At 41.6% G+C, this 22,234-nt stretch overlaps 1 protein-coding gene across 1 annotated transcript; it reads left to right on the plus strand.

Moving 5' to 3' along the window:
- Window positions 1-3,598: 3,598 nt before the first annotated feature.
- On the plus strand, window positions 3,599-20,833 carry lrfn2b (leucine rich repeat and fibronectin type III domain containing 2b). The gene is made up of 2 exons (XM_034076281.2): window positions 3,599-4,991; window positions 19,283-20,833. Exons 1-2 carry the CDS (start codon window positions 3,601-3,603, stop codon window positions 20,253-20,255), a joined length of 2,364 nt encoding a protein of 787 aa, XP_033932172.1. The 5' UTR covers window positions 3,599-3,600; the 3' UTR covers window positions 20,256-20,833.
- Window positions 20,834-22,234: the final 1,401 nt, after the last annotated feature.

The raw sequence follows: 22,234 nt of genomic DNA on the forward strand, positions 1-22,234 counted from the left end.
ATAATTATGATGATTAGAATGCATTTCTTTACCACTAAAATACAGCAACACATCTTTGATTCATGTCGTTTATAACTGGAATATTACAAGTATTATTAACTTTGTCTGCACAGCCTGTCCAGGAAATATGCCCAAATCAACACAAACTGCAGGCAAGAGGCTCCGTTTCTGACACGCTCCTGAAACGTGCCCGTAGGGTATGAAGCCGGAGGAGGCCGGACCAAAACCGCGGTGCAGCCGTGACGCGGCGCAGACGGACCCGGTGGAATCGAGGGGTTATCCCTGACAGTCAGCCATTGGCTTACCATTTTCTTTTGCATCCCCATGGATGGATCGATTTAGCATCCGTATGTAACCCACTGGATAAACCAAGGTTACAAGGTTCTTGTATTTTGTTTGTTAATAATTATGTATTTTTTATTTAGTTATTTTATAGTATATTTTAGTTAAATGGTCAACTTTTAAGAACAAAGCTCATTGGTTCATAACGCAATCATGATTGCAGTTGGACAAAAATCCGCCAAGTCCCGTCTCCTCACTCAGGTTAGTGAGGACACGTTGGAAAAGTGTGTGTGAGGGAGCAGCGTCACGCTGGAAGGACAAAGACACTTGTTGTGATCATTATATGCACAAAACAGCGCACATTAAGAGTTTGACCGGGACGGCGGTGGACCAATCTCTGGGGCTGTCGTTGGAGGTTGGAGCTGCCTTGGAAAGCGAGAGTTTTGATTATTATTTTATTTTCCTCGGCTGGGTTTTTATGATGACCCTTGGATAAGAAGGTTCTGGATTCTGGATTTTGGACTCTGGATGTTCTCCCTGACGAGGGGGGTGGCGAGCTACCAATGACAACCTGAACTCCTCATCTTTCCGCTACCAGTGGTAGGAATTTGAGAGGACCTTACAGGAACTGAACAACAAACTATTTTCTTTTGGGGGTTTATTTAATTTGGGGTGCACCCAAGTGTCAAGCGCTTTAAAAACAATTGAAAATATTTAGACTTGTTTATTCCTGTGCCAATATATATATGTTTTTCTATCAAAATAAAAATCTCAGTATTCACTCCTTACGGCCCGTCCACACTACAGCTTCGACAGCTTCAAAAACGGTTTCCAACGCGTCTGCCCATTCACTTTGAATGGGGTGACGTCACTTTTCACCGAACTGCATTGTGGGAAGCAGAGCGGAGCTTTCCTGGCGTTGCAGGCTGCAAAAGTTGAGCAATGTCCAACTTTTGAAGCTTCTGAAGCTTTCGGTGGAAGCGTCAGCCAATCAAATAATATTCCAGTACAAGCTCTAGCCAATCAAACCGCTGCTTGTGTGTCAGGGGCGGGAGATTCATGTGATTGGTTGTTGGTCGAGCTTCAGACACGCCCAGCTCCAAGCTTTTTTTGAAGCTGTAGTGTGGACGGGCCGTACTCTGGTGTTCGACTTCATTTATTACCCATCCTTTAAGAACCTGGAATACTGGTCCAGTTTTCACACACCTGACAGACTGGTTACTAGGGATGTAACGATACCAAAATCTCACGGTACGATAATATCGCGATATAAAGTCCGCGGTACGATATTTATCGCGATATTGAAAAATAAAGAAAAAAAATGTGAATTATTTGTTGTCATTTTTTTTTTTTACTTGCATTTTTTTTCTTTATTACATAATAAATCTGATTTGTACAGTATTTTAGTAGGATAGTAGTATTTTAAAATGTCAACAATATCATAATCAGACCCTGCAATAGAATAAATGAAGTTTCACTTTAGTTGTTCAAGTAACTCAACTCTAACTCACTCACTCAGCGTCATCAAGGCTATCTTTTAGGAATATGAGCATGTCCACATTTCCAGGTAGAAGCTGGGATGATTGGGCGTTTACAATATCCCCTGCTGTGGAAAAAACTCTCTTGCTTGGTACTGATGGTGCTGGGACAGAGAGATATGCTTTGGCCATGGGTGACAGCAGTGGGTCAAACTGTGCATTGTCTCTCCACCACTTCAAAAACAATACAGTTTTTGCCAAGAAGGTGAGGCTTATTGACAGGGCGAGATATAAATATACTGTTGGTACTTGTCCATGTCTCTAGGTATGTACATGTAGCCCTGTAACTACGATGTCCTTTATTGTTATCTGTTGTGTTATGTTCATGTTGTAACCTACTTGCTGCCATGTCGGACAGGTCTCCCTTGAAAAAGAGATTGATGATCTCAATGGGACCATCTGGTTGAATAAAGGTTTAAAAAAAAAAAAAGTTCTTAAAAAAAAAATCGCGGTATATTGTGTCAGTCGGTATTGAGACATTTATTTAACGCGATATTCGATATATCGTTACATCCCTACTGGTTACACTTACAACCATCAGAACATCTATCATACCATCATCTCAAGCAGGGAAGCTTTAGGTGGCAGGACATCTTGTGTTCAGGTGCCGTTGATAGGATAGAGAGTCCAACTGAATGCAAAAATAGGATTCATCACAGACTTGGTAATGTGATGGTGTGGGTGGGTGTATGCAGCCATCTGTGTGTATAGATGTGCATTGTAAAGATGTAGATCTGTGCTGAGCCTATGTGTGGGTGAGAGCCATTAAGAAAAGAAGGGATGATTTCTGTTTATATTGTAAAGCTTTCTGTTTTGTATTTCACGGTGTTGATCCGCGTGTTTGTTTGGAATAATAATATTGAATAATGGCACTGCATGTAAATGAATGAGTTGTTTTCGGCTGCTGGCTGTCTTTATCAGAGTTATTTCACTGTTTGTCAGAGAGATTATCACGTGCAAAAAGGAATTATGAATGAAATTGCAGGTGCGTGGTTGCATCTAGCTGCGTAACAAGGGAGGACACTTCATCGTATTTGACTACTGAGATATGCTGATTTATGACAATCCCATGTGTTGCAGCTTACAGCACGTCTCTGAGTGCCTGCTGTCTACTGATCTCCACTTGTGTAGCAGGGTATTCTCTGAGCACAGCACTACATCTCTCTGGTTGGATACTCTATATCCAATCAGAGAAAAGGATCCGGGTCACATGACATCCCAGATAAAGGTTACTTCAGTGTCCCTGAGGGCCAAAAACCAACAAACTCCATTATGGAACACACTGTACAAGCAAACACAAGATGTATGCCCTTGACAGACAAAAAAAGATGCTGCATGTCAATATCCAGATTCTTTATATAACCTGTGGGAACATAGTTATTGTAAACTGCCCTTGAACATGTTATTATTAAGAACATGAGATTACTATTTTTAACTAATTTTAAGAATGTTTTTCCCTTCCTAACATCATGCATTACCAAGATTGTACTCTTGGGGCATAGCTTTTTTTAAGCAAGTGCTTCAGTGATGCTTGACCATCAACTTCTGTGTTACCATTTTTTTTTTTAAATGTCATAAACGTGTTGACCTGATATGTCTTGCCCCTAAATACCTGATACAATGTTAGTATACTTAATGTCTTCATCAAGGAATGTTTCACATGAATGGTCTTTCAGGGGGGCACTGTTGAATGTATGATAACGTTTGAAAGATGATAACATTTGCAAATAATCCCGATAACTCACCTGTCTCTGTGTTTGTGTTCCTCACCCAGGCTCCTATGTATGACTCTACCATGGACCACATGATCTGGTGCCTGCTGGTCCTGGGAGCCACAGTGATGACCACCAATGCATGCCCCAAGTACTGTGTGTGCCAGAATCTGTCCGAATCCCTGGGGACATTGTGTCCCTCCAAAGGCCTTCTATTCGTGCCTCCGGACATTGACCAAGGCACGGTGGAGCTCCGTCTTGGAGGCAATTACATACTCCGCATCACGCAACAGGACTTTGCCAATATGACTGACCTGGTGGACCTGACCCTGTCCAGAAACACCATCAGCTACATTCAGCCCTTCTCTTTTGGGGACTTAGAAACACTGCGCTCACTTCATATGGACAACAATCGCTTGGTGGAGATGGGTGCTGATGACCTGCGAGGCTTGGTCAACCTGCAGCACTTCATCGTTAACAACAACCAGCTGAGACGCATCCATGACAAGGCCTTTGAGGACCTGGCACCCACCTTGGAGGATCTGGATCTCTCCTACAACAACCTGATGTCCCTGCCCTGGGACTCAGTCCGACTCATGGTCAACCTGCACCAGCTCAGTCTGGACCACAACCTGTTGGACTTTATTCCAGAAGGAACCTTCACTGACCTGGAAAGACTTGCTCGATTGGACTTGACCTCCAATCGGTTGCAGAAGCTACCACCAGACCCCATTTTTGCCCGAGCTCAGGACTCAATGATCCTGACCACACCCTACGCTCCCCAGCTGTCTCTCAGTCTAGGCGGGAACCCGTTGCACTGCAACTGTGAGATGCTGTGGCTGCGGAGGCTTGAGAGAGACGATGACTTGGAAACGTGTGCCTCGCCTTCTGTCCTGAAGGGTCGTTACTTTTGGAACGTGAAGGAGGAGGAGTTTCTGTGTCAGCCACCTCTTATTACCCAGCACACCCACAGAATGCTGGTGTTGGAGGGCCAGACTGCTAGCCTAAGGTGCGAAGCAACTGGCGACCCTGCTCCCACCATCCACTGGATCTCCCCCGAGGATCGGCTGCTTGGAAACTCCTCCCGAACCGAGGTATACAGCAATGGAACCCTCAGCATCAGCATCACCACCTCCAAGGACTTTGGCTCATTTACTTGCATTGCTGCTAATGTGGCAGGGGAGTCCACCGCCTCTGTGGAGGTATCCATCGTTCAGCTCCCCCACCTCAGCAATGGCACCGGGAAGCCATCAGCACCGAAGTCACGCCTCTCTGATATTACAGGGACCACAAGGATCAGCAAAGGGGCACCAAAGAGCCAACCAGAGAGGACTGTGACCGTCTCTGAGGTGACAGCTGTTTCCGCGCTGGTCACTTGGACAGTGAGCAAATCATCTCCCAAGGTGAAGATGTATCAGCTCCAGTACAACTGCTCTGATGATGAGGTCCTGATATACAGGTAAGCACTAGCATATTCTTCTAGGAATCTTTAAGTGAAACACAGCTTTTGTCAAGTGTCCCAGAAAGAGTGTGAGAGTGAGTCAGCACAGACCCGGCGGAAGACATACATCTGTGGGCGGGCATTTGATTAACAAAGGCGGGCCCAGTGTAAACATGATATTGGGCTTGGCACATCAGATAATTGATCTTGCTGAATAATGATAGCCACATGCCCCCATCTGTACGTAACATGCTGTATGTGTGCCTGGAATTTCACTCAACGGAAAACAATACAGATGCCGACAGGTTTTGGAAGTTCTCGAGCACTCATTGACTAAGGTTGGTTCAAACACGGCTTTATAAGTTATTTAAAAATAAATGCAAAGAAATAAGTGTTTTAGTAAATACTCCTCACATGATAGCTATCTCAACTTATACCTAACCCTCTGACTGACAGAAAGTCTGTACTGCTGACAGAAATAAGCTTTCTTTATTATTTAATTAGTAACCGCGATTCACCAATGTGTGAGTTCTTCATTGTCAGTGTGCAGCTTTCAGTGAGCCACGGGGCCCCCCTTGGTGCTAGCCCTGAGTCAGTATGCACACTACAAGAACCCTTACACTGAAACAGCTAAAGGGAATTCTGACATCATTCATTCATCTATCTGGACTTGTGCTTTTCCTACAGTGTTATGGACAGTCTAGCAAATGACTGTCGAGCACCAAGCCTTAGTCAATGTTAGGAACCGACTGTTGTGCGTAATGCAACAGCTGACAGTTGTTATTCGACAATTAAAAAGGTGGATAGAATAGAAACAAAAGCATTTAGTGTAATCTAGATGTGTTAATAATAGTTAGAAGCATTTGTTGTAGGAACTTGATGAAAGTATTCCAACCAAGTGGCCAAGAAATCCCTCCATTCAACTCAAGTTGAGTTTCGCCTTTTTTCTTTTTTAATTGTGCACACTGCACAGTTAAAATATATTTTTTGAAATGGTTAATTGGTGTAATCTGAAATTGCAGTTTACTTGTGCAATATAGAATCACAAAGAAGTCATTGGCAGTGGAACTAGATATGTTTTATAATATGTGACACCAATGTTATATTGTCCAGCCTTGTTCAATGGTAGTGAAGCAACTATTGCTCCTCCTTCATCACCTTTTCATCATCAGATGTCTCCCTCACTAAGCACGCTGCTGTGCTATACGCGGCTCCATTATGCTCAGCAGTCCAGAAACGGTGCCATTTCTAAGCCCAAGAGGCAGGGCTTTCTGTCAATCCAGCAGCATGTGATGGGGATGAAACCAGCCAGAAGAAATCCAATTACTTAATGCCATTTAAATCTCTCTCAAAACTGTGGACAGCAGGATATTTCGAGCTGTAGCCGCAGGGCCGTGGCCACCCTCTTGTTGACTTCATTATGAAGCATTTTGTCCTTCTTGTTTCACTCGGATAATAATGTAGCAAGAATACTTTTCAGCCCTCCATGCCATTACTGCATACTGTACAACTTGAGCAAATAGTCATCTATTTTATATATGTTTATGTTCTTGCTAATAACATTTTAAATTGAAATTCAAAATTATTAATATAAATATGGAGCAATATGTTTAAACACAAAATACATTACTCCTGTTATATACAAATGTAAATAGCATTTGTTCTAATCTACACAGGACTAATGGAAAAAGAGTCATACCCTAAGGCCCTCATTATATGTTTTTTTATTTTTTTAAAGCACACACTTATCAATATTTCTGTATATGTGCCAGTTATAGTCAGCTGGTCAATGTTCAACTGCAGCATTTTGACGAGGTGTTTCAAAGGTGTTGATCGACACAAAGGCAGGACATTTACATAACATGTCATTTAGCGACTAATCTAATGAAGCAACTTGCATACTAGACTGCCAATAGACGTGCAAGTACAATGTGACATCAACAATATCCACTTCATAGTAAATGTATGCATGCAATGATTTAAAAATACACAAATTAGAGCTACGATAGTCTTTGAAATGAAACTGTTTGTGTCAGGTTGTTCTGGCATACGGTCCTCTGTAGCGCCGCCAGCAGGGAGAAAACGGTACTGCTGTCTAACACTGAGGAGAAAGTGAAAATATCAACCTTTCAACTGAACCTTTCTGAGCCCTACCGATGATGTCGTCTGAAGAATAGAATTTGAATATGAGACAGGCAAGCTGAACTAACAAGTCGTTAGTGCTAACCCAGCCTAATCCATGACGTTAGCAAAAGCTGCCTCCAATAAGAGAATATAAAGTGACAATGCTGCCATGAGAATGTGATTTCCTACTTAAATAAGGTAGGGTTTTTTTCCTGTATGTATTTCTGAAAGCAGACAGAAATGTTTCTCAGATGGATTCATGAAAGCTGAATTCAGTGGAGAGTAGTTAAGTGGAGACAACTCTCAGTAAAAGTTAAGATAAGAATGGAAGTTTGGAAATAAGTCGCTGCTTGAATTCAAGGGATCCAGACAACTCATTTCAGTTGCATTATAATGTTGAGCACAGGAAGTCAGTCAGCAGTTTCCTCTTCCAACACTGGAGCCAGGGGACAATGTTATCACTGCTGCAGTTTCCGTGACTGCTAAATTGTTACTGTTAGGCCTGAGGTACAGGTCATACGGCGCTTGTATCGTTGCCAGGTTGAAAAGAAGGCTTTTTTTAAATCCCCAGAACATTTACTATTCTCAGATATTCTAACGTTTGTTTCTGCGATAGAATCAGATACGGGTTGAGTAGGGCTGCAACAAATGAATAATTTGATAATCGATTAATCTATCGATTAATGAAACGATTAATTGACTATTCGGACTATTACTGTACGCCTTGCACAATTTCTCAAACGCTCTTATTTAGCCATCAACTTTTAGATTTAGCTTGAGGTTGTTTTAGGCATGTGGAAACTAACAATGAAGACAATAAAGATGAATACTTGATTCAAAAATACATATATTATTAAATTAACTAAACACATTTTGAACTAAACTAACATCGCAAGAAACAAGTGTTTTAACAAATCATATTAAATAATGTGATGACAGAACTGTAAACAGAATAGCTGAAACTGTAGCAAACTAAATAACTCAGTTACCTCTAATCATTAACCAGTGTTTGTATAATGTAGTTAACTCCGTGTGGTGCTGCTAGCATACAGAACACCTGACGTGGAAACGTTACTCTTGGATGGGGCTACAGAGCTACTAAAGACAGTGGAACCCGGTGCATTCCTCCGTCTGGATGTGGAGCACTTTTGCTAAATGTTTAGACAAATTGCTCGTGTTTCCGCCCTTACATGCTAAACTCTTATTCCACTTTTGGTAACGAGTATTGTCCACATCGAGACGGGTAAAGTTTAACCACACCTCGGAGCGCGTTCTCTCCGCCATCTCCTCCGTGTGTTGCTGCATGTAGCAGGTGTGTGTGTGTGTGTGTGTGTGTGTGTGTGTGTGTGTGTGTGTGTGTGTGTGTGTGTGTGTGTGTGTGTGTGTGTGTGTGTGTGTGTGTGTGTGTGTGTGTGTGTGTGTGTGTGTGTAAACTGCCCGCCCCCTCGCACACAGACGGGGGAGAGAGATCTCGTCTGATCGAAAATACATCATAGACGCATTTGTTTGTCTTTTTGCTTAACTAGTTGGCGACACTAAGACTGCGATATAATGTTTTTGTAGCAATAATACATGACATATATTTTTTAAATGTCTCCAGTACCGATAAAAAGACCAATAACGTTGGAGCTTAACGGCGCGTAAAACACACGTGATGACGTCACCAACGAATCGACGACTGAATTAGTTGGCAACTAATTTGGTAATCGATTTTAATCGATTAAGTGGATTAGTTGTTGCACCCCTAGTGTTGAGTACTTTATAATAACAAGTTTTGTAGTAGAAGTTTAAAGAGTCGTAGAATAACAACTTAGGCGAGAAGTCACAAACCTTAAGAGCAAGTATGCATTTTTTTCTTTTTCAAATGGAATAAAGTTGTAATTGTTGGGCCAGTTCGAACAGAGAGGTAGGGGAAAGGGGAGAAAGAGAAAAGGACGTGGGCTCAGGCTGGATTCGAGCATGTGTCCGCTGCCGCAGCACTGACAAAACTGAAATGTTGACTTCAATTAAATGTATGATGTCAACAAATATCACATAACTGTATAAGGTAATGTTTTTTTACCAAAGGCACTGAGCCCCAGTACATGGGCCATCACCTCAACAAAAGTGAGCTATGTGTTCAAATGTCATTTTGGCAAGAAACTTAAATATTTACCGTTTAATTCAATTCAAAGGAGATGTTTTCACAGCACTCACAACTGACACAGAGAGGGGAAAGGATGCCCTGTGTAACTTCCTTACACTAGATTAACGTATAATACATCATTCAAACTACTAATTCCATAACCCTTTTTTTAATCAAAGCAAACATTAAAATGTAAATACATTATTTATTTAATTGAAATGGTGTCTTTTTATGTAAATAACAACCAGAGTTGACAAAACGATGTAAAAGGACAACATTTAGATTTGTTTGCACAGACTTTGGGACATCTACAATTCTTGTTCGGGACAAAATAAGTTTGAAATAAAGTGTGGCTTAGGTTCGGGTCTGGTCCTAGGACTGATCATATAACTTTAGGGCGGCCATCGCACAAGAAAGCACAGTCCAGTAGCTAGGCAACCATCTCTCACACCAGTACATGTGTACATTTATTTATTTATTAATTGTTCTCTCTAAAATCTCTCATTAAAGGTGGAGTAGGTCATTTTGGAGAAACCAGCTCGAGTGCGCTAGAATTTGAAAATACAGTCGGAAAAAATCTGCCACTTCCTCACAGAGCCCCTCCTCCAACACACACGAACGCGCACATGACCAATGAGGGCACAGGCAGGCAGGTAGGCCATCCAGTTACTTTAGCCGGGCCGGCTCAGATGATTGGTCGTGCTTTTTACAGCGCTACGGCTTCCACAGATGATGTTTCTTTATGGATTTTTTGTCAAAGCACTTAAGATATTCATTGCTATCGGGATGTTAAGAGCATTCCATGGAATATAACATAAAGTGTTTCGGTTTCTCAAACTTACCTACCCCACCTTTAAGGGTAAACAGTCTGTAAAAAGGTACAACTGACTGAAAAAGTAAATGTACTTCATTCAAATCACATTACTGTCCACCTCTGATGTAAAGTGCATCACATATTCCCTGCTCATGAATCTCCTGGTTCTTTATGCAGCTGTCATAAATCAAATTACAGGTCGGCCTGCATCCTGTCATTGATCTTTCTGTCAAATTGCAACACGCAGAACAATACTTAACCACATAATGGCTACAGTGTCAAGTCAAGGGAATTCATGTCAGTGCCCCTGTGATGGAGAGATGAATGTCAGGTCTGAAATCCAGCTCCCAAAGCCAGCATTACTGGCTATTAGCTGCTGGATTCATGTCTGCTGACCTGAAAAACATACTGTAGTGTATTGATCACAGCTCACACGACAACAGCACTATCTCAATTTTGAAATGTCACACCTCCTCCAGGACTGTGACATTTCCACCAGGAGCGGAGGACATTATAATGTGTGCACTTCAGCAACTGCAAGAATGTCTAATGTGGTTCAAATGTCAGAGAAAGCACTTAGTTGATTTAAACCAGTGGAAAGCTTTACTGGATAGATCAGACATTAAAAAAAGAAAACACTTATTTCCGTTCATTCAATGGAAAACTGTTGTATGTATACAGTCACCAGTCACATATGAAATTAAACTGAGAAAACTGAAACGTTGACTTTCACATCACTGTATACGGATACGAATAGGAGCTGATCAAAACTAAAACCAAAAGAACATAGGAAAATATTAAAGATAGAATGTAAACTTTTGCAAATTACCAAATGACAAATGCATCTCCCTACAATGAATCTATAGGCGCATTCACACTGCGGTACTTTTCCCACAAAGGTTCATGCGAACTTAGTTCATGCAAACTCTTTAGTCCTCATGAACTAAGTACAGATCGTGTTCACACCGGAAAAAGTCCCTGGGGAGGATTAGGTAAATGAAGCCGCTGACGTCACTTCTTCTTCTTCTGCTTTGGGTTTACTGGCAGGCCGCAAACCACTTCACGGCGTATACTGCCGCCCAAAGTCCCCGGCCGGAAGTCCCCGGAGCTGGGGACTGGCTTCAGTAGAAGCTGCTGGGAGTCCCAGCAGCTTCTACTGAAGCCTTCAGAGTAAATCGCCAGAACGCCGACACCTCCTCATCTCCACCGCTCCCATGTTTTATTTTGTGTTGCCATAAGTTAGTCTCTCTGCGTTTCTGCGCTGGGCTAATGCTAATGCTAATAATGCTAATGCGAGGATAATAAAATGGCGGCTTCACAAAACTTTTTGAGAGTTTTACGGGGCGTGGTTTGCAATCCGCCCAGCCAATCAGAAATATAGCTCTTTTCTCACAAAAGAGCTGCTCGAAAGTCCCTGCTTTCTAGCAGGGACTTTCGAGGGGGTAAAAAGGTTCGCTCCCCAGTGAGATGATAGTGAACTGTTCATGAACTTGTCATGAAAAGTTCATGGAATATCAGTGAACCATATTCATGAACAGCTCATAACAAAGTTGATGAACTGTTCATGAAATTGTCATGAACATTAAATGGCACTAGGGCAGTTCATGAACTACTCATGAAACTCCTGTGCTGGAATGGTTCATGAACAATTCATGGAATGGAGTTTTCAGTGAGTGTGTAGGGATATTCAGTTTTCACCCAAGAACATTTCAAGAATTGTTCATGAATTAACCATGGTTCAAGAACTGTTCATAACAACTTCACGAACAGTTCATACCCAGTCACTGAATATAATTCAATGGCTGGCTATGAACTGTTCATGAACTGTTCATGAACCATTGACTGTGGGTCAATTGGCAACCATAGAAAACAACAATTATGTCAATCACAATGGAACTTTACTCAAATTAACAAACAAACAAACAAACATACATGTATACAGGTGGAGCACTACCAGTGTGCGAAAAAGTACACGTCCCACCGTCCGGGACGTGTTATTTACAATATCGGACAAGTAGATCTTTCAATTGACTTGTCCGGCGGACAAGTGACGTTTTTTGCCCCGATGTATTGACAAATTATTGATAAATTCAGTTTACAAAAGGCAGAACTCATTCGCAAATTGTCCGTGTCCGCCATTGTTCGTTTAGAAATGTTAGTTTCGGTTCTGCTTGTATCTTGCATCTCGCCGCTTTCTGTACAGTTAGACGGGGGCGGGGCGGGAAGTGTAGCACAGTGGCAGGGTTGGGAAGCAAAACTCGGTTCCGAGTAGGAACAAATAACAATTGTCCGGTCCCGGGATTAATAAGAGTTGTGAGGACAGGAGGCGAGGCCGAGCCCCGCAGACCGCAGCTCTCTCACTCTATGCTCCGTATCAGCTGATCGCTGCACGGTGCAGCTCAGCGTCTCTCTCTCTTTCTACACACAGCGGATCCGCTGCCCGTTAACAGCCTCATCTTTGTCAAACTTTCTTATGTTCTTTCTCTAACACGTAATGAAGGTTAAGCGTTTTAGCTCCTGTGTTGTTAATATTGACCACAATTTCCTTTATGAAGTGAAGCAGCCTCCCTGTCTGTCCTCGTGCTGTCCTCACATCCCCGGACCCCAGACTCGGAGGAGCAGGATGTCAGTATTGTTTATGAAGCAGGGTATAGAAAGTACATTATTGAAATGCTATTTATACTATTTATTAACTTTTACAAACAGTGAGTAGCTGGGCAGCTGCCAGCATGTGTATTGCAGGACATGTGTAAGCGTGCAAGTATCTTTGAGTTGTAGAAAAGCGCTAGGATAGGCTATAAATATAATAATAATAATAACTTTATTTGTATAGCACCTTTCATACAGGGGATTGCAGTTCAAAGTGCTTTACATCAGTAAAAAATAAGACCTCAAATCTGTGTAAAACAAGCAGCAAGAGCAAAGCATAAAGTGGGATCAAATAATTAAAAATAAAAACATGGGGAATAAAACATAAAGAAATAGTGCAATGTCAATCACAGAGAATAGTGCAGTATAATAGTGTAAAATCAGTCAAATGCTTTGGTAAAGAGAGCCTTTTAAAAATGCCTAATGTATTGGCTTCCCTAATATTGTTCGGTAACGTGTTCCACAGTTTTGGGGCGTAGTTTACAAAGGCTGCATCACCGATTTCTTATGACTCTTTCTGGTGACCTCTAATAGACCTGCATCTGATGATCGCAGTTTTCTGGCAGGTGTGTAGTTCATTAGAGAGTCAGCAATGTAGCTGGGTCCTTGTCCATTTAGAGCTTTGTATATGAGGAGAAGCACCTTAAAATCAATTCTAAAAGTTACAGGAAGCCAGTGTAGAGTAGCTAAGACAGGACTAATGTGTTCCCTCCTTTTGGTATTCGTTAGTAGTCTAGCTGCAGAGTTTGTACATTCTCAAACTGCACCACTTGGAACTAACTAAACAATGCAGAGATTATTTTTTATATAATTGTATTCAATAACCGTAAGAAATTAAACAGTATAAAGTGATTTGTAAATAGGAATACAGATTTGACTTAATGTTTTCATAAATATATTTGTATCCCAGTTTGTCATGGGACTTATTTTTACCCTCTCAAAGAACCGGAATCGAGAAACAAAAATAACCGGAATCGAAAAGCAGAACCGGAATCGTTAAAATCCAAACGATACCCAACCCTATGTGTGATGCAGTAAAATCTTACCGCTCACTTACATTAGCGGTGTTGTAAAAACCGTGGGAAAAAGTAAAAAATACGATGACGAAGAAGAAGATTCCAGTGGCCCCAATTTGTGTCAATTCTGGACAAGTGAAACATTTATTCGGACAAGTAAATTGCCAAACTCACTTGTCCATGGACAAGTACTCTCTAAAAACTTTTTCTCACACTGACTACAATTAATCCTATCACTATTTGAAGCAGTTCTTGACACTCAGCTGCACAAAAAAATGTGTTACGGGTCCCAAAAGCTTGGGTACCACAGCAACAATAAATGATTTCTGTAGAAAACAGAAAAGTGCAGCAGCAATAATTATACACAGGATCCGGTTGATCGTCTGGAATGCTTGTTATTCAAAATTCAAAGTACACAGTTACATTCAAATAGCTGTACTTTACAAACATCACATTTCTCCATTTAAGTTATCCGTCTGTCACAGTCAATTACGGTATCTCAAGGAGAAATTCAACATAGTCAATATAAACACATAACGCAATCAAATAATACTTTCTATCACTATATCTATCTTTACCAAATATAATGGATATTATGGAGATCACAAAAATACACTGTCAATGTTAATAAACAAAAAACAAAGCAATGTGCCTGCAAGACTCCACTCAGGTAAACAAAACATATTACCCGTGCGCAGCAGCTAACCTGCCTGCGAGCCTCCGCTCAGGTCACATTTACCCAGGTGCGGCTGAAGCCCGCGAAAATGGCATCTATTGTTGCCGACAGTTTAGTATTTTTAAAATACCGTTACTATGTCAAACATGCTCAAAACCTTCTGACACACTCTCCTAAACATCTCCAACATCATATCTAATTCACACAAGTTAACATCGATCATTTTCATTATGTACTGACCTGTAGAAAACAGAAAAGTGCAGCAGCAATAATTATACACAGGATCCGGTTGATCGTCTGGATTGCTTCTGAGGAGGGGGCGGAAGTGTCCCCCCTAAGGTAACCCAGATGTCACTGCTCACCTGCCAAAGGTTCCACCTTGGCGCTACTTACTCATACTGCTTCTCAAACAGTACAGATAAACCATAAAATGATATGAATGTCACCAAAATAAATACAGATAATGTTCAGTTTCAAATTCACTATTGTTTTGTTTTAAGATTAAAAGTTTTAAAAAAGAAAGAAATGTTCAAATAGTAGATGAATATTCAAGAGGTCTTTAAAAACATCACACTGATCATCAAAAGTTCATAAAATGCTCATGAATATTCCAAAATATTCTGAACTTGCCACAATCATCCAAAGTTCATGAAATACTCATGCAAACTTTTTGGGGTTTTAATTATAATGTTGTGATTGGCTGGATCATGAAAAGTTCATAAATAGCTCATAAAAGTCTGTCATGAGCAAAACAGGAACTTTATATGAATGAACAATGTTCATGAACTGCTCTTTAAAATGGTTCATGAGCATTTTAAGAATGTTGGTTCATGAACATGACAAGTGAACATATAATGAGTTGTTCATGAATGTTTCATGAGTGCTCATGAACAGCTCGTAAAGTCATGAACTCCATCTCGCAGGGGCATGAACTAATTTTAGTACCGGCTCTTTTTGGTGTGAACGCGATCATGAACTAAGTTCGCATGAACCTTTGTGGGAAAAGTACCGCAGTGTGAACGCGGCTCATGTATTAATGAACAATAAAACACCTATTTGGTCAGGTTATGCTGCTGCTAATACCTCGATATGAACTGGAGCTTATGGTGGTGAATGCTAGCTAATGTTAGCGAACTTACAGTGCAAATGACAGAGTTACACACTACACATGTCACACATGTGACATTATCAAATCAAAGAGCAACATATAGTGTCATGCTAAATATGTTTAATTCTGCTTGTTTTGTTATTAGCAACTTTATGCTAACACATTAGTGCTTTCACACTGCTGTCCAAAGTTGACTAGCAAAAGTCAATGAATAGAGTTCATTCAAACATCAATGTAATGAAGCTTAAAATGCCTTGTCATGTGTCACATTTCAACTACTTGGTTTTTGAAGTTATGGTACTGACAGTAACCATTTCCTTTTATGCTAGCTGCTGCATTCTCATATTCCTGACATACGGGCTTATCATAAGATAGTCCCTGCAGCGTTGGCTTCATGTTTACATGAGCTATGCTGTTATCAGTTACAGTATATCAAGCACAGACTGTAACACAAACCACAGAGCTAAAGTGGTCCCATTTTCATCACAACTTCCTTTTCCTAATGCCTCCATCCATTACAGTTAGACGGAGCGGATGTTTTATTGCAACCTGGAGATATTCAAGGGTATAGGCACAGACACAAAAATGTCACGGCCCATTTAATTATCAATACAGCTGCCGAGTCTCAGAGTGAGGAGCAGCCAGAGAGAGGCCATTAAAGATTTTTGCTTATATAAGCATAATCAAATTTCCCAGCAGCACCCTGATGTTTAGGCCGAATCAATGGGCAGGAGACAATTTGGCATGACCTTGTCTGTATTTCTAGAAAAAAAAACAGCCTTAGGAAATCAGTAGAGAATGAATAATATTTGAGCGATTATTTGCGTAAAGAATCCTGAAAATTAAATAATTTCATTTTTCGACTGCAGTCTGGGGCTATGGTTATTTGTTTATTGTCATGTGTTTCTTTGAACTGAAAAATATGTAGAGTTATTAACCTAAGAATCTATTGCAAAGCTTTAAGAAGCCTAAGCCATGAGCCCATCTCCTCCTGTCTCCTCTCCCGCTCTCCTCTTCCTCTCCCCTGCTTTCATACTGATTAAAGCGTTGGCCTCCCGCCATCATCGGGAGCTAAGCAGGCCACTCGACAAATTGCCTTTTGCAGCCTGAAGGGGCGGGAAAACTTTATCTCCCCGTGATAAGTACGGGCATAGGTTTCCCTGGACTTTGGATTTATTGCTATAAATTAAAATGAATTAGCAGTCTTTGCAGACAACCTGAAATCAATTAGACCCAGACACAGGAGCACGCAGCGAACAGCGGAAGCATCACCAGGCTAAAGAATTCACTCCCAATCCCAGGCAGCCAATTATAATAGGGTAATGAACTGTAGCACAAGTTTGAGAAGTGGAACTTTTTTATTGGAAAACAGCTTTTTATGTTGGAGCGGTGGTGACTAATTGGCATGGGGCAAACACTGAAGTTAACTCATCTACAATCCTTGATATGTGTCGGATAAATGTCTTATTGGGGGGAAATGTGAGATGAATGAACCAGTCACCATGAGCAAACCAATATAAAATACAAATATGCTGCTTCAATCTGGATAACATGAATGAAGGGAACAGACAAATGTATGCATGCAACACCTTACTTCAAAAAGACTGAGAAAAAAACGTAACAAGAAAATAATTAGTGTTTATTCGTACAGCTAATTTTTGACTGTAGTCAAATCAGATTCGTTTTTCAAACTGATCTTTTAGACACAGTTTTTCAACTTGAGAGAGAAATTAACCTAGCCTGATTGATCTAATCTCTATAACATAATAATAATAATGATAATAATAATACATTTCATTTTGGGGGGCGCCTTTCATAGCACCAAAGGACACCTTACAGGGCATAGGGGCAATATAGGGAGCAATTAAAACAGTGGATTTAGTGAAATATCAGCCGGGGTAAAACATGTGTTCATCGTCATCCTCAGAAATGTTCTTTGCCTGCCGTCCTTCAAGCAAACTTGCCAAAGCATTAATTCTACTAACCGTTATCAGTATGTAATCATTCGGCATCATTTTGATATGTTTGCTACAATGAAATCTTGGCAAAATATGTTCATTTTGTTGTTGTTGGTATAAACATGGAGATAAGCCCCGCCTCCTCCCCAGTGGGTCTAGTTTGAGTGTCGCAAGTAAAGACAAATTATGCCTCAATAAAAGGCGCTGCTAATCGTTGCTTTGCATCCTGTGTGAACACACCATTAGTGATCAAATCAGATTGTCCAGAAATCACCCACCTATCTGCTTGGTTGCTATGGTAACAATTAGTGTTGCACAATAATTATCGGTCCGATATTAGGAATTATGACGTCATCCCGATAAACCCAATAAAAGTATTAATAGCCCCGATAATATACAATATATTTTTTTGGGTAAAAAAAAAGAAAAAAATCCTGCGGTGTGGGAGGATTGGGATGAGGGGCGCTTGTTTTTCACTCGGCTCCTCCCGTTTTGCCAGTACTGTGGTATTAGTGGTTTAAATCCAGCGCTCCCTAACTCATGCCTGGCTGTGACGTAAATGGCGTGCGGCCGTGAAGCCAGGACGGTAAACAAACATGTCGTCGGTAGTATGGGACTATTTCAAAGTTTCAGAGTTAGATAGTTCGCTTGCTATTCGTATTAACAGATGCAGAAGTTCCACGAGGAGGGAAAAAGGCAACGAGCTATAATACTTTCAACCTGATCAGTCACCTGAAACATCGCCATGGCTACGATGGTGTGTTAACAGCGTACGAAGACGCCTGCGCTGCTAAACTAGCGGCGAATCCAAAGGAATTATTTAAATATTTATATATTTATTATTTAAGGAAAATAAATATGGCCACTTTGAAGAGTCAAAAACTGTTCTTGGCTTCGTTTTGTTCATAGTAGTAATGCTCATGTCATTTGCTCACTACTAGTCTTTTTTTTACCACCAGGTGTGCAAAAACTACAGGTACATTTAATATATATATATATTATATTATTATCGGTATCGTTCTTGAGAAGCAGGAAGTTATCGGTATCGGATTAAAAAAAAAAATATCGTGCATCCCTAGTAACAATGTAGAAGTCATCAACTGTATAGCTACACTGATGAAAAAAGTATTAGAAAAGGAGGTCTGTAATTTTGCCATCCTTTTTAAATGCGGTGCAGAACTCCTTCGGCACACCAGACAATCTCAACAAACCCCTATGGTGTGTTCTCTCGTCACCCTGCAGTGCAGACCATCAGGTCCACGCCTGCAGGGCGACCCGGCAGTGAAGGAGAGATATCATTGTAACAGCAGGTGTGAGATCGCTGCAGCAGTCCCTCTGCCGCTGGCCGCCGTACAGCTCGCCTTGGACAGTTGAACGCTCGCTGTATTGGCTCGACAAAGTGCGTACTCTCCAGTCCTTCATGCCTTTCCTGGTTGTTCTACTTCTTTATTTATCACTGCTCCCGAGCTCCAATATCAAATGGACTCTCTGTGCAGCGCAGCAAGACAGATGGCTCTGAGGGATAAAGCCAATTACTGTTGGCTGTCTGTTGAAGCCGGACAGACTTAGCCATGGAGAGAAACTCCAGGGAATGCAAATGGAGATCCTGGCTGTCCTATATTAATGGAAAAGTGCACAGTGAATAGAGCTTGCATACCTTCTGTAGCAGCTAGTTAAGGCTACATCCATTATAGCATTTATTGTATCACTCCCAGCTTTTTACAACTGCCTCTGTGTCAATTAACGAGATACGGGGCAAGGTTATTATAAGAGAAAGAAGTCTTTATCTTAATCGGGTAATTAACCTGCAGGTCTTAATTGTGTTCCTCCTTTTTCTAGGATGATCCCAGCCTCCAGCAAGGCTTTCTTGGTGACGAACCTGGTGTCGGGGACTCGCTACGACCTGTGTGTGCTGGCCGCCTGGGACGACACGGCCACCACGCTCACGGCCACCAATGTTGTGGGCTGCGCCGACTTCCTCACTCAGGACGACTACGCCCAGTGCCGGTCCCTGCCCAGCCAGCTGCTGGGGGGCACCATGATCCTGGTGGTAGGGGGCATCATCGTCGCCACCCTGCTCGTGTTCATCGTCATCCTCATGGTGCGCTACAAAGCCACCGATGCTGACCCACCGCTAGGCAAGCTGTCAAGTTTCAGTGACACACACTCTCAAACCAATGGGGGTCGCATCGGTCCAAACGGAGTTCTCATGCCGCTGCCTCAGCCTCAACCGGAGCCCAAGGTCAAGGCCAAGGTGACTCTGCAGGACGAAGTGGTGGAGTTCAAGTGTGGCTCCCTTCAGAGCAGCCTCACCTCCTCTTCCTCATCCTCGGGCTCCATGGCGGGGGGCTCATACAGCCCCAACAGCACACTCGCCAGCATTTGGAGGTCAGCTAACCCCAAGCCCCGCACCAACCTCGACAACCTGCTCGGGGCGTTGAACTCGCTGGAGCTGAGGGGGGGGCAGGGCCGGGACCTGGGGGCCTCCAGTAGCGCTGCCATGGCCACAAGGAAGCCCCACACGGACAGGGAGCCGCTGCTGGGCCGGACCCTGGACTCCAGCCTCAGCCGGCTCCTCATGCTCCCGCTGGACTCCAGGCCAAAGAGGAGCCAGTCCTTCGACATGGGCGACATGACGGGGGGGGCCACGTCCGCTCAGCTGCGCAACAAACCCCGCAGGATCAGCAGCATCTGGACTAGGAGGAGCCTGTCTGTGAACGGCATGCTGCTGCAGTGCGACGAGGAGGGGGACACGGGGGGCAGCAAGGGGACAATAGACAGTGCTGACTGGGTGATGGAGAGTACTGTGTAGGAGGGATGGAGCGTCAAACACTGCCCAATACTCTCGGAACACTGAACATGGACTTGAATGAAATGTATGATGTCAACAGATTTCACATTATGGAATTAGGTTGGTTAAAAGCAATACTATTACCTTTTAATACAAACTATTAGGCTCAATTTAATAGTATTGCTTTCAATGAACCTAGTTCAGCTATGTGAAATGTGTTGACATATTACATTGAATTAAAGTCAACATTTCAGTGATTTCAGTGTGGTCTGCCAAGCCCAGACAGAGCCTTTGTCCTGCATGAAGCATCCTTTGTATCCCTCCACTCCTCAGAACAGACTCTGGTGGGAAAGGGCGACAGAGACCTCTGAATGGTTCTGCCTCACTTTGTACAGAGATGGATTCAAATGGCTGAAGGGAAGTGACAGAGCAGGGCCGTCTGGAATATGTGACACTGTATACATTTAAAGTATGTAATGAAATTAAAGTTTTATATTTTTTATTTTGCTGGTCAAACACAAATGAGAACTGGACTCTGCCTTGACTCCAAGGAAACTCTATGAAAACCTCTTCTGTAAATTCATTTTGGTTACCTACTTGTGCAGTTTACCCTTGTCTGGGGAAATGGTAAAGTATATATATATATATATATATACACGTAGATGTAATGCTTTGATTCATGAAGATTTAAGAAAAAAGATTTATTCAAAAAAGCTGTATGTGAATATATTTACTTTCTATACAGAGTATATATATTTGAGGGGGCACTCAATCATTATGTATGCCAATCATATAAAGTTGTATGTGACTGCATAGATTATAAAACCCATCATCTGCTATGGCTTTTCTCGATGTGAACACTAATTGTTTAAAAGATGCCAAATTATTGACGCACATAATTTTCCCAGACAATTAGGCCTGCTTAGTTTTTGTACATTTGTTAGCTTCAGGAGCATAATACTAGTTTTTCTATGGGTTTTATCGTTTATAATGTAGTCCCCCCAGTTCATTGAAATGACAACAAGTATCTAAGTAGTATGAACATATTAAAATGCCTGAATGGCGATATATATATATATATATATATACAAAGGGCTGTCAAGGAATTGAAATATGTAATTGCAATGATGATGTCACAATATACACACACTGAAAAACGGAAACGTTGACTTGATTAAATGTATTATGTCAACGGATTTCATTTAACCGTATTAGGTTAGTTGAAAGCAATGATATTACAATTAGGTACAACTTAATATGATGCATTCAACTAACTAACACAGTTTTGTGGAATTAGTTGACATAATACATTTAATTAAAGTCAATGTTTTAGTTTTTTCAGTGCGCGATTAATCGCAAATAAAACGCACTTTTGTTTTTATATGATTTAAATGTACCTAAAAGGGATATTTTCTAGTTTTTTATACTCTTATCAGCATGGGAGTAGACGATTATTACGTTTGTTATTATTGTAACAATCCAAAACAAAGAAATAAGTTAAGACGGACTTTTATTAATCCCTTGTGAGGAAACGGTTTCTCTGCATTCGACCCATCCTAGTGTTGGGAGCAGTGGGCTGCCATTTTGAACGGTGCCCGGGGAGCAGTGTGGGGAACGGTGCCTTGCTCAGGGACACCTCGGTAGCACTTGGTCTTGCCGGGACTTGAACTGGTGACCTTCCAGTTGCCAAGCCAAGTCCCTATGGACTTCGCCACCACCGCCCATTAATTTAATGTAAGGCAACTTTACTGCGCCCATCGCTGCCTGATTTCCAAAATGACACGTTATATCGCATTAACTTTGACAGCCCATATATATATATATATATATATATATATATGTATATGTTGGCTATCAGACTGCAAGGAAAAAGCTGAGTTATGATCACAACATTTCTAGCCTCATAGGGTATTTGAGTTACCTTGAACTTGGGTGAGTTGTCTTCACTTCTCTTCATCACTCACCGTCACGTTTACAAAGACAATCTACGGGTTCGACCA

The sequence above is a fragment of the Pseudochaenichthys georgianus genome, chromosome 24 (genome assembly GCF_902827115.2).
Source record: "Pseudochaenichthys georgianus chromosome 24, fPseGeo1.2, whole genome shotgun sequence".
NCBI classification, from domain to species: domain Eukaryota; kingdom Metazoa; phylum Chordata; class Actinopteri; order Perciformes; family Channichthyidae; genus Pseudochaenichthys; species Pseudochaenichthys georgianus.

What these genes read in the sequence shown, in the direction of transcription:
- lrfn2b (XM_034076281.2), top strand. Translation starts at nt 3,601, where the DNA reads ATGTATGACTCTACCATGGACCACATGATCTGGTGCCTGCTGGTCCTG. An exon ending in GATGAGGTCCTGATATACAG is followed by an intron (nt 4,992 to 19,282) that starts GTAAGCACTAGC and finishes TCCTTTTTCTAG; the next exon opens with GATGATCCCAGCCTCCAGCA.